The following is an 11848-nucleotide window of genomic DNA, read 5'->3' as shown; positions in this document are numbered from 1 at the left end:
CTCCCGCTGCCAGGAACACCCCATTCCCTCCGCGACCTGTGCACGCCCCCGGCTTTGCCCGCTCATTTCCTGCGGCTTGAAGGGATCAGAGACCTACATGATACCAGATTTGCAGTATTAAGCAGAAGGTTAACGGCACCATACAAATCAAGCTACAATTAACAGTTACGTTGGTTGGGGCTGCTTCTTTCTGCACTTACCCTTTGTACAGCCCGCACAGGGAATTTTGCCACAAGCGATAAAATATCGGGAACAGCCAGAGCAGCAGCACTGGGAGGTGCCAAACTGGTGCTGCCACTGATGATAGAAGGGAACCCAGCTGGGAATGGTACCTCCATCTTAGTACCTGTCCTGGTTTTCAGCTGGGAAAGAGTTAATTTTCTTTCTAGTGATTGCTGTGAAAGGCATATAATAATGCTTATTGTTTTCAGTTGTTGCTAAGTGATATTTACACTATTCAAGGACTTTTTTCAGCTTCCCATAGAAAAATAGACAGAACTATGGCACGGCCAATGAAATAGTCCATACCATAAATGTCATGCTCAGTATATGAATGGGGTTTGGCCACGGGAGAGAATCCACAATCACTGCTCTGGATGGGACCAATTCACTGGGTGGTGAGTGACCCATGTCATTATTTTTATTCTTATTTTTCCTTTTCTGTTGTTGTTTCCATTAAACTGTCTTTATCTCAACCCATGAGGGTTGTTTTTTTTTTCCTCCCTTTCCCATCCTTTTTTTTTTTTTCCTCCTCTTCCACCCCCCCTTCTTGGGGGGGGGGGGGGAAGTGTGGAGATGTGAGCAAACAGCGGTGTGGTTCCAATTGCCAACTGGGGTTAAACCACAGCAGCATCACCCCTGGAGGACAGTGCTCATCCCCCCCAGGGATGCACAGCCTGGGCATCTCCTCTGCCTGCAGGCTGGCCCAGAGCGCACCCCGAGAAAGCTCAGAGGCAGACCTTCATCTCCAGGACAAACAGCTAAGGGTGGCTGCAGCTCTCCCTGTTCCCCAGGGGACATGAGATACGCTCACAGACAACCGATAATCCCAATCCTACCACTCTGCAAACAGCAACTTGTTCCCTGGACAAGGAAGAACACCGGCATGGGCTGCCTGCTGTTTCTCTCCACCAAGATAGTGCTCAGTAGTTGCTGATCCTGCAGGGAAGGGTGTGCTAAAAGCCACCCACACTGTGTGACATCGTCATAGAATGGTTTAGGTTGGAAGAGACCTTGAAGATCATCCAGTCCCACCCCCCTGCCCTGGGCAGGGACACCTCCCCCCAGCCCAGGTTGCTCCAAGCCCCGTCCAACCTGGCCTTGAACACCTCCAGGGATGGGGCAGCCACAGCTTCTCGGGGCAACCTGTGCCAGGGGCTCACCACCCGCACAGCCAAAAATTTCTTCCTAATGTCTCATCTAAATCTCCCCTCTTCCAGTTTAAAGCCATTCCCCCTCATCCTATCACTCCATGCCCTTGCAAAAAGTCCCTCTCCAGCTCTCCTGGAGCCCCTTTAGGGACTGGAAGGGGCTCCGAGGTCTCCCCGGAGCCTTCTCTTCTCCAGGCTGAACCCCCCCAACTCTCCCAGCCTGTCCTCCCAGCAGAGGGGCTCCAGCCCTCCCAGCACCTCTGTGGCCTCCTCTGGCCCTACTCCAACAGGTCCATGTCCTTCTTGTGCTGGGACCCCCAGAGCTGAAAGTAGTTATTACAGGTCATATCCTCCTGACAGTTAACTAAACCCCACACACTGTGGGGTCCAAAAGCCAATCACCCTCTTACTGCCCCAGGGTTTTTTTTTTTGTGCCTGTTTGCCTGTTTTGTTTGGAGTTATTTTGGTTTGGGGTTTTTGTTGTTTTTTTTGGCTTTTTTTTTTAAAAAAAAAACCAAACACACAGACAGTTGCTTTCAGCTCATGTTAAATTCAGCTGCTTTCCATGTCTCAACTGGGAGAAATCAAGAGGATTTTTGCAGCTGGGGGGAACCCGGCACAGCTCCAAACAGGCGGGCTCTGCCTTCGCTACACCCGTAACCTCTAAAGGCGATAACGGCAAACCCCCTTCGGCACCAGCACCCCCCAAAAACCCCAAACCCCAGTGGCCTCACTGCCCTCGGTGCCAGTTTTTTGGTTTTTGGTTGGTTTTTTTTTTTTTGGTCCGATGGCTTCTGCCCAGATGAAGCATCACCTGAAGATGTGCCCCGTGTGTCCCCCCCCGGTACCTGCCGGGGTCCCCGCAGCCCCGGTCCGGTGCCGCTTACCTGCCCTTGGGAGGGGGGGAACGACGGGACTCCCCCCTCCCCGCCCCGTCCATCCCCGCCGCGTCGCGGCTGCTAGGAGACACCCGCTACCGTAAACCTCCGAGCGCTCGGCCGTAGTGCTGCTAATAGCCGCCCCTCCACGGCGCGCCGGTTTTTTGGCCAAGCAAGCGAGGGTGGGAGCCCGGGCAGTGCAGAGCACCCCTCCCCGAGCCACAAATGAGCTGGAAAGTAAAGCAAACAGGAGTAAAATAACCCCCGGGGAAGTGGGGGGACGGTTGGCCTTTGGACACCATAGCGGGCGGTTTTGAGATGCGGAAAACCAGAGGTGATAAGCATCAGCCGGACAGTGCCGATGCAGGGGGGGCATTGGGAAGAAGTTGTGCAAAAATGCTTCACAGTCAGCTTGCTTTGGTCAAACACACTTTTTTTTTTTTTTTTTACTCCATTTCTGAGCCGCGAGCTTCCCCATGTTGAAAAAAAAGCCCAAACTACCCGACCTCATTTAGTCATCTAATGAGTCAAAAACACATGTGGAATAAGAGTAAAAGCTGGTTCATCCATCATTTAGGAGAAGGCAGGAGGATTAATTAGGTCATAAAAAATAAATAAATAGACTTTTGACTAGAAGACGGAGCGCGGCAGAACAGCCCAGGTGGGAAAGCAGCAGAACGGGGAGGCAGCAGCAAACTCACCCCCCTCATCCTTTGCAGAGATGGGCGCAAACGCGTTAGGACAGCGGGACCACATACCTGGGACCTGCTCTGTGCACGGCAGGTTTGGGGTTCTCACTTGGTGTAGGCAGGACTGGGAAAGGCAGCGCTGGACGGGAACGCCGACACGCTCTCCTCTGCAGAGATCTCAGCGCTGCCGGTGCAGTGGTTTCAAGTTTGGTGCGTGCAAAACAAACCTGCCGCGTCCAAACCGCCATCCCGCACACGTCCCTCCTGTGGGATTTTAACCCAACTCCTTGGCAGAGCGAGCAGAGAAGAGCAGGGCTCCAGCGGGGTTGTTTTCCTGCCACTGAGAGCTACTTACAACAAATCCACCCCTCTTCACCGGTACCCCACCCCTCTTCATCGGTTCCAAACCCGGCTGCAGGCTACCCCTGTGGGCTTGCTTAATTAAATGGGAGCTTGGAGCTCCCCTCTGAAGAGATCACAGCCCCTCCCAGAGATGCATTTCCCTCCCTGGGCACAGAAATTCCCCTCTCGCAGTGGTATCTAGGAAATAAGCTTTACTTGCAAAATGGTCCATTTAGGGTGGCAGCACCCATCATCGAGAAACTGCTGTCCCGGTGTGAGAGAAGTCCCCAACATCCCCAACCTCCGGGAGGGCACAGGCACCTCTCCCCAGGGGACGCTCCCTACTGTCCCCCTCCCCACGCTTGCAGGGACACGCAAGCACCCCAGCAAGGCAACACCCACCAAAACCAGCCCAGAGACACCTCCCCCCCCCCCCCCCAAACCCCCGATTACTTCCCTGTCCCCCAGTCCCAGGCTTCATGGAGACCCCAAGCCAGGGAGAACAGGAGGACTGGGAGCACATCCCACCCCAGCAGCTCCTCTCAGATAAGCCCCAGAGGGACTTTCCAGCTGTGCGTGAACACACAGAGCTGAACAGGCACCCGAGAGGATTTGCTGGAAGTAAACATTGACATGAAGGAGCTCAGAGAAGCACAGCCCAGCAGCTGAGAGAGCAAGTTGGGTGGCTTTTTTTTTTTTTTTGGGGGTCCCTTCCTCTCTCCCACAAAGTTCTCTTCTGCAACCTACAGCTCTCCTGTGCTGCAGCTCAGCCCTTTTATGGGAAACCTGTACTCTTTCTCCAGCTGAAAGCATTTCCCCCTTGCAAGAGCTCAGGTGGTTTTGCCTATCCCGGGAGCCCCCCACCCCCCCCCACCCCACCCCCCCGCGGTCAGAGCGATGGGGATTAGCAATACATTCCTGAGATGTGTAAGATTCATCTGAAGATTAAAGCCGCGGAGGCAAAGCAGCTAAACCAAACTGAATCTTTTCCTGGCTCGATCTGTCCTGGGACACAAAAAAAAAAAAACCCACCGTGAGAAAGATGAAGACTCTCCAGGAACAGCCACGGAGCTCAAGTCCTTTATCTGGGGGGTTTGCACTGGGAAGAACTGGACGTGATGGGAAGCATGCTGGTTTTCCAAGGCCTGAAGACACCTTCAGCTGCCCGCTGGTGGAAGGAGCCCAGGCCATCGCTGAGGCCGGGCAGGGTGGGCACATGTCTGGGTTATTTTTCACTTGCATAGGTATTTGAAGAAAAAAAACCCTTTTCTTTAAAGTCCCAATGTTTTGGAATAAAGGCTGGAGCGTGCCTGGGGGCCAGCAAGTAAATCCCTCTTCTTGCAGGGGTGGTTAAAGCAGCGCGAGTACAGAAGACATATTGGGCATCTTGAGAAGGAAGCAGTGACTTTGATGGCAAAATACTTCTTGCTTCCCAAGCACGGTACCGCTATCCTATGGTACATTTCTCCCTGTGCATCATTTTTTAATATTTTGATAGCCTAAAGGTTGTTCACGAGGGATTCATCCCTGTGCAGTGGGATGCGGGGATGGGAACGAGTTTCACAGCATCGCAGTCTTTGTGTGGTGCTGGAGGGTACAGAGAGAAGGGGCAAAGCAGGGAAGCAGAAGTATGGGGTGTTTCATAGAATGGTTTAGTTTGGAGGGAACCTTAAAGATCATCCAGTCCCACCCCCCTGCCCTGGGCAGGGACACCTCCCCCCAGCCCAGGTTGCTCCAAGCCCCGTCCAACCTGGCCTTGAACACCTCCAGGGATGGGGCAGCCACAGCTTCTCGGGGCAACCTGCACCAGGTGCTCACCACCCGCACAGTGAAAAATTTCTTCCTAATATCTCATCTAAATCTCCCCTCTTCCAGTTTGAAGCCATTCCCCCTCATCCTATCACTCCATGCCCTTGCAAAAAGTCCCTCTCCAGCTCTCCTGGAGCCCCTTTAGGGACTGGAAGGGGCTCTAAGGTCTCCCTGGAGCCTTCTGTTCTCCAGGCTGAACCCCCCCAACTCTCCCAGCCTGCAATCGCTTTTCACCTTGGCTGTTGTGGCGGGCTCACATGCCACCTCTGAAGGGCAGGGAAGCCGGAGCATCACCGCCCTTACGTCAAGAGGGACTGCAGGTGTTCTTATGAACAGTCGTGACGGTTATTTTTATTTCAGAAGCATCAAAATGAGGGAGCGCCCAGCTGAGCTGGGGAACCCCAGGCAGATAGATACGGAGGGAGGAAAACCAGTGCTGTCTTCCTCTGGGAACGTGGAGGGGAAGGGTTGGGAACCAGGATGCCCAGGGAGCTGATGGCGGAGATGCCTGGCAGATCTCCGAGGAGAAACTCAAAGCAGCCCTCCTGCTTTGGTGGCTGCTGCTGTAGCACTGCTGCTGGCACGGCTTGCTTGGATTCCAGAAGAAGTGAAGACATCTGGAAGACCCCTTCCTCCTCTCTGCTCCTCTCCTCTTAAGAGGCCACCGGGCGCCGAATAGCGAAGAACATGCCCGGTATCGCCCTTTTCTCTATCTCGAGCCATAGGGAGAATAAATCCGTCTCCTCGTACTTGCCGGCGAGCTGGAAGGTGAAGCTCTGCAGTAGGGTGGTGAGGAAAAGGAAGAGCTCGATGCGGGCCAGTGCCTCTCCTGGGCACATGCGCTTCCCTGGGGACACAGAAAGGGGAGGGTGAGCACTGGGCTGATGGCTTCAGCCAGCACTTGGGGGGAAAAAAGGGGCATAAAAGGATAGCAAGAGATAAAGGTATAGTTTTGGTGCCAGGCGATATTCATTCCGGTGGTCCCGGGAGCGGGGCCGGTGCAGGCAGGGCGCTGGCAGAGGCGGCGCACGGGGGTGGAGCACTGACCTGCTGAGAAAGCCATGAAGGCTTCTCTCTTCCTGAACTCGCCCTTCTCATCCAAGAAGTGAGCCGGGTCAACTTCTTGGGGGTTGTCCCACTGGGTCGGATCCGTATGCACGGAAGAAAATACCGGAATAACAACTGTGCCCTGTGGGAGAGGGACAGGGAAGGGGAGGGACATCAGCACTGCGCCATAGGGCTCTGCTGAGGTGGATGAGCGAGTGAGGAGCATCTTGGGGGGCACGGGGGGAGGTTGGGTGCACACCCCAATGCCCATCCAGATGCCGGGGAGGCAGCCCGGAGCGATGGCTCTGTGCCAGGCAGGGACAAGTATGGTGGGGCTCCGCTGTCCCCATGGTCCTGCCAGGCTCTGCAGCTCACGAGATAGAAATTATTAAGTTATTCCCATTGATTTGCATTAAAACCCCTCTCACTGCGCAAAGCCCAAAGGAGGGAGGTGTTCCTTCGAGGTGGGTGCTGTACTAAAAGCTGGCAGTCAAACCCGGGGCCGGTGGCCATCACCGGCTCTGCCAAGGAGATGGGGGCTGGCTCGGCCCCGTGCCAGGGCGAGCTCGGGCTCCCGGCCCCAACAGCTCCGCACATCTCCCGGGTGGAAAGAGGCATTCTCCAGGACAGGCAAAGGACTGGGGGGTGTGGGCCGAACTGGCAGCAGCATCCGCCTCCCTCTACTCACAGAATCACAGCATCCCAGACTGGTGGGGGTCGGCAGGGCCCTCTGGAGCTCCCCCAGTCCCACCCCCCGCCAGAGCAGGGGCACCTCCAGCAGTGGCACAGGACACCTCCAGGCGGGTTTGGAATGGCTCCAGAGTGGGAGACTCCCCCCCTCTCTGGGCAGCTGTGCCAGTGCTCTGCCGCCCGCACAGGAGAGAAGTCCCTCCTCAGGTTGAGATGGAACTTCCTCTGCTCCAGTTTGTGCCCATTCCCTCTTCTCCTGTCACTGGGCACCATTGAAAAAGGACTGTTCCCATCCCCCGGCACCCTCCCTTGGAGTATTTATAAGCATTGATAAGATCCCCCCTCAGTCTTCTCTTCTCCAGACTGAAAAGCCCCAATTCCCTCAGGTTTTCCTCATGAGAGATGTTCCAGTCCCCTCAACATCTTTGTAACCCTTTGCTGGACCCTCCTCTGCTAAAAGGTTATCACCATCTCCTCCCACCGAGGATTGGGAAAGACCCAGGACCTTCAGGGGTGAGCAAACAGTCCAGGGGCAAAGGCGAATCTCATTCAAGCTCCCCTGCCACCCCTCCCCTTGGCGACTCCGAGACTCCAGGGCCACAACATCTACCTTGGGGATGGTGTGGCCCCTGAAAACAACATCCTGCGTCGTCATCCGCGGGAAGTTCTCGATGCGGGTCTTGTGGTAGCGCTGCAGCTCATGGATCACCGCATTGGTGTACGGCATCCTCAGCTTGTCCTCCATGCTGGGAGCACGGCCGGTGCCCACCACCGCGTCGATCTCCTCCTGGACCTTGGCTGGGGAAAAGGAAGGCATGGAGCTGCAGTGCTTGCTCTGCAGAACCCCCCCATAATTTCTTCCTGGCCTCCCTGGGCGCCTGTCCTAGAGCCAAAGGATGATCTAGCAGAGAGGGAGCAACCCAGCATAACCCCTCGTAGAGACCAAAAATAAGGTCTCTGTCCGCATACCTCCCTGAATCAGGCAGGTTCAAATCATCCGCCATAGGCCGGTCCAGGGCCATCTGCACAGGCAGAGATGGAGAAAAGGGAGCAGGTACCCGCATCCTCTGGCCTGTGTGTATCTCTGTCTGATGGCTCTCACCCTTGGGTGACCCATGCAGGATGATTTTGGTCTCCCCCCAAGCAGGACCTTCCAGGGCTGGGACTCTCTGTCTATGCTTTTGCTGCACCGTGACCTCCTCAGGCACAGGGAGCAGTCACACTTCGCTGCCCTTACCTTGAATATGGGGGTATTTTGCCAAGATCAAGAGCGAGAAGACCAGGGAGTTGCTAGTAGTCACCGTCCCAGCACCGAAGAGGTTAAATACCGACATGACCAAGTCTTCATTGCTGTACATGTTCTCCAGGCTGTTCTTCTCCTGCAAGGTCACGGTAGGGAGGGGATTCAGTACCACCTGGGTGACTTCCCAAGCTTCAGTCAGGTCTGGAGGGCAGCTCTCGCCCTGCTTTGCACCGCCTTTACCTTCTCCGCTTTCATAAGGAAACAGTCGATGTAGTCCCGGGGACAGCTGGGATCCATCGTCAGCTTGTGAAGCTCCACTCTTTCTCGGATGTAGTCCTTCAGCTTCTCGCACTCAGCCAGGACTTTCCTGTGTGGCCCCGGGAGGTGGTGCACGATGTTGGGGAAGGTGTTGTAGACCTGGAGGAGGCACAGGAGGGCTCAGGTGCCTGGAAGGAGCCTCCTGCTCCTTCCCTCAAAGCCCATGCTCTCCCATCAAAACCAAAGACTGACCCAAAGCCAAGGACCATCCCTTGACCGCCCGAGCATGTCGGACATGAGGCTGCCGAGCACAGCAAGGACACCTACCACGGCAATGGGGGAGAGGAAGAAGCTGATGTAATTCCCGATCACATTCAGTAGCTCCAGAAAGGCCGTGTCGCTGTAGCTGTAACGGCTCCCGAAGACAACGGAGCAGATCACGTTGGCAACCGCGTGTCTGAACATTGTCATTGGCTCAAAGGCATCTCCTGCAGCCGCAGAAGAGGTGACAAAGACATCAGAAAGTCAACAGTTATTTATCTGCTTCAACACAGAAAACACCCTTCCTCCTGCTTCGAGCCCCTGTCCTTTGAACTCTGAGCCCTGGTTGAATCTGCCGGGTCTAACAGCCCGAGCAAAGACCCCTCCTGCGCTGTGGGCTCCTACAACTACCTCCTGCTCCTAACCCCCTCCCCAGAGGTTGGGACTGAGGAGAGCAGAGGCATCTCCAGGTGCTTTGGGCTGCTGCTGACGTGCCCTGGTGATTGGGGGTTGCAGAGCATCTCCCTGTGGTGACCGGCCCCTTGCCAGCACCGCACGTCAGGGGCAGAGCCTCCATCTCCTCTTATATTCAGGAAGCCCCAGAAGAGGTGGTGACACTGGCAGCAGCTCAGTTTTGTCAGAGAGGAGGACATCGCCCTGATAAACCCCATGTCACCAGAGCAGTATGTTTTTCTTGCTCCCTCAATGCCATGTGCTTTAGTTCCCTATTTCTGTTCTTTGGGCATGAAATGCTCCTCGGTGGTCCCCCACGAGGTGCACCAGTTCAGGAGCAGGATCTCCCACCCTGGCCTTTAAGCCATGACTGTGTCACAGCCCTGCAGCTCTCTCTGGGTAGGATGGGGCTGGGTCTAAGCCCTCTCTCCACAAAGATCATCCACAGCAGCCATTGCAAACAGCTTTGGGGACCACACCTGTCCCATGAGGCTGCTGTGTGTCCTCCACCTGCCATAGGGGCCAGGGTGGACAGGACTCACGTCACCTTTGAGTTTCGCCAGCAGTTCCACCAGGTGCTGGGCCTCCTGCTGCACCCGTTGCGACATGGAGCTCTTCCCCATCCCAAAGTCCCGCAGGGTGCTGAGCGTGAACCTCCGCAGCTCCCGCCACTTCTTCTCATTGTTGGAGACAAAACCTGGAGGGAGGCAGTGGAGATCACTCATCTGCCCATCCCACCGCTCCTCCCCAGGAATGGGGTCCCTGCGCTGAGCCCGGCTGAGGAGCAATAGGACAATCAGCCAGGGGATGACCCTGGTGTGGGCACAGCATCCTTGAAAGGCTGAGGGTCTCTACAGAAACTCAGAGCAAAGCTGGAACTGGCTAACTGGAATTAATACTGTCCTGGGACAATAGTTGGAGTGACTTGCAAGGTGGGAAATGGGTGTTTGAGGTGTTGGGTCCTTCACTAGATGTGAACATGGCCAGCTGCAGTGGGGGACTTTCTGCTCACCCAGAGAGCAATAGAAGAAATAGAAGAAGCCTAGAAGAAATCCGGATGCCTACCGTAGTCTTTCGACAGCTGTACCAGAAGAGGTATTTCAGGTCTCCCTCCAAACTCCTCGGAGTGGCCCAGCAGAGCATCCTTCACCACCTCATACCCACAGAGCACCACCACCGGCTTCAGCCCCAGCCAGATGGTGAAGATGGGGCCGTACGCGCTGCTGAGCTGGGGGCGGACAGGAAAGCTGTGGTGAACGAAGGTCCCGCACCCCAGCCATTCGTTTCATTTTAAATTAGGTCTCGTGGTCACAACACCGGCAAACGCACGGGCAGGGAGGAGAGGTGCCTCCCTGGAAGCCACCATCCTCCCCCATTCCACCCCAGCCCTGGCCCCAGGGGGGCGGTTCTGATCCCGCTGCTGCTTTGGGATTTCAGAGCATCATCTCCGGGAAGCAGCTCTGGAGGGCGGCAGTGCCGCATCACCACGGGTCCCTTACAGGAGGAGAAACACTTCAATAACAGTATTGATCATGCTCCCAGTAGAAGGCGTTTAGGCAATGCTGGCAGAGCAAGACAAGAGGGAAGGAAAAAGAGAAAAGAAAGGTGGGAAAAGAGTCACCTGCACAATTCCTGTTTTATTTTGACGCGGGACATTCCCGCTTTCTCTCCTGCTGACCTGCCATGGCTGGGAGCGGGTCCGGCACCACCAGCTCCTCTCTTACCTTCTCGTAGGTCCTGTAGAGGGGCAGGACATCCTTTTGCCATAGGTTGCCCAGAATGGGCCACGGTGCCGGTCCCGGAGGCAGCCGGTTTCTCTTTCTCTCCATTCTCCAGACCAGGAACCACAGGATGGAAAGGAGGAGGAGGGTGACGAGCGCCCCGGCTGATGCAGCATCCATCCTCCCCCCGTGCCGTCGAGCAGTGAAAAACTCAAGCAATTCCCCCTCCAGGGAGAAAGTCACAACCCAGCAGTGAGCAGAGAGGAGCCAAAACCTGCTGCCTCTGCCTTTCTTGTGCTCTATATAGGCACAGCCCTTCCCACATCCCCGGGGTCGTCTGCGACTCGTCCCCCCACCCCTCCCCGGGCGGTCAGTGACACGGAAATGCCGGTTTCTCCCGGTCAAGCGCGTACCTGGCCCCACCGTGTTGTAACACCGATCTCAAAGGGCTGACACGGGGGGGTGGAAGCATTGCAAAACCCCGCAGACGTGCCGGGGGGGAGAGGGGCTCTCCCCTCCCCACGGGGCTGAGTCACTTTTTGCTCGGTGCTCCCTTTTGGTGGCATGTGATGGAAGAAGTTGTCACTATCCTGGAAAAACCTTGCGTGTCGCTGCCAGGTCATTGATCATATTGCGGCTGCCTCGCTTACCCGTGCAGTGACCCCGGAGGGAACCCGGGAGGAGGGCACGTGCGGCTGGTTAGGTACCTGTTGGGTTTAGGTACACTGACAATTCTCCATCAAACTCCTTTCTGATGGAAAATGAGTCATTCCTGGGAAAAAAACAACAATTTTTTTTCTGAAATATTTTGAGATTCCACTTGTGTTTTGGAGAAAGGTCAAGCCAAGGTGTTGCGGTTGTTGCAGGTGTGGGGTTAACTCTTTCCTGGGTTCCTCTGGCCTCCTCAGGGCTCCTCCAATGCTTTTGAGCATCTCGTTCTGGACACCAGCACATCTGGCTGCACGCCAGCACATCTGGCGCTGGCTCAGCCGCCACACCTCTGGTGGAGAGCGCTCGCAGCCCTCGGCCGAGCGAGATGGTCGCAAGCCAGTCCCCAGCGAAGGGAGCAATTCCTCCTGGAGGACAG

General features: G+C 55.7%; 1 protein-coding gene across 1 annotated transcript; it reads right to left on the bottom strand.

The window, feature by feature from the left end:
- Positions 1–5741: 5741 nt before the first annotated feature.
- On the bottom strand, positions 5742–10941 carry LOC309678918 (cytochrome P450 2C5-like; the record flags this gene model as incomplete). The annotated part of the gene is made up of 9 exons (XM_082492118.1): positions 5742–5935; positions 6136–6277; positions 7436–7623; positions 8063–8204; positions 8309–8485; positions 8654–8814; positions 9588–9737; positions 10106–10268; positions 10765–10941. 9 exons carry the CDS (start codon positions 10939–10941, stop codon positions 5742–5744), a joined length of 1494 nt encoding a protein of 497 aa, XP_082348244.1.
- Positions 10942–11848: the final 907 nt, after the last annotated feature.

The sequence above is a fragment of the Vanellus vanellus genome (genome assembly GCF_965231255.1).
Source record: "Vanellus vanellus genome assembly, chromosome: 17".
NCBI classification, from domain to species: domain Eukaryota; kingdom Metazoa; phylum Chordata; class Aves; order Charadriiformes; family Charadriidae; genus Vanellus; species Vanellus vanellus.
The sequence above is the reverse complement of the archived record's forward strand: the minus strand, read 5'-3'. Positions and strand labels throughout refer to the sequence as shown.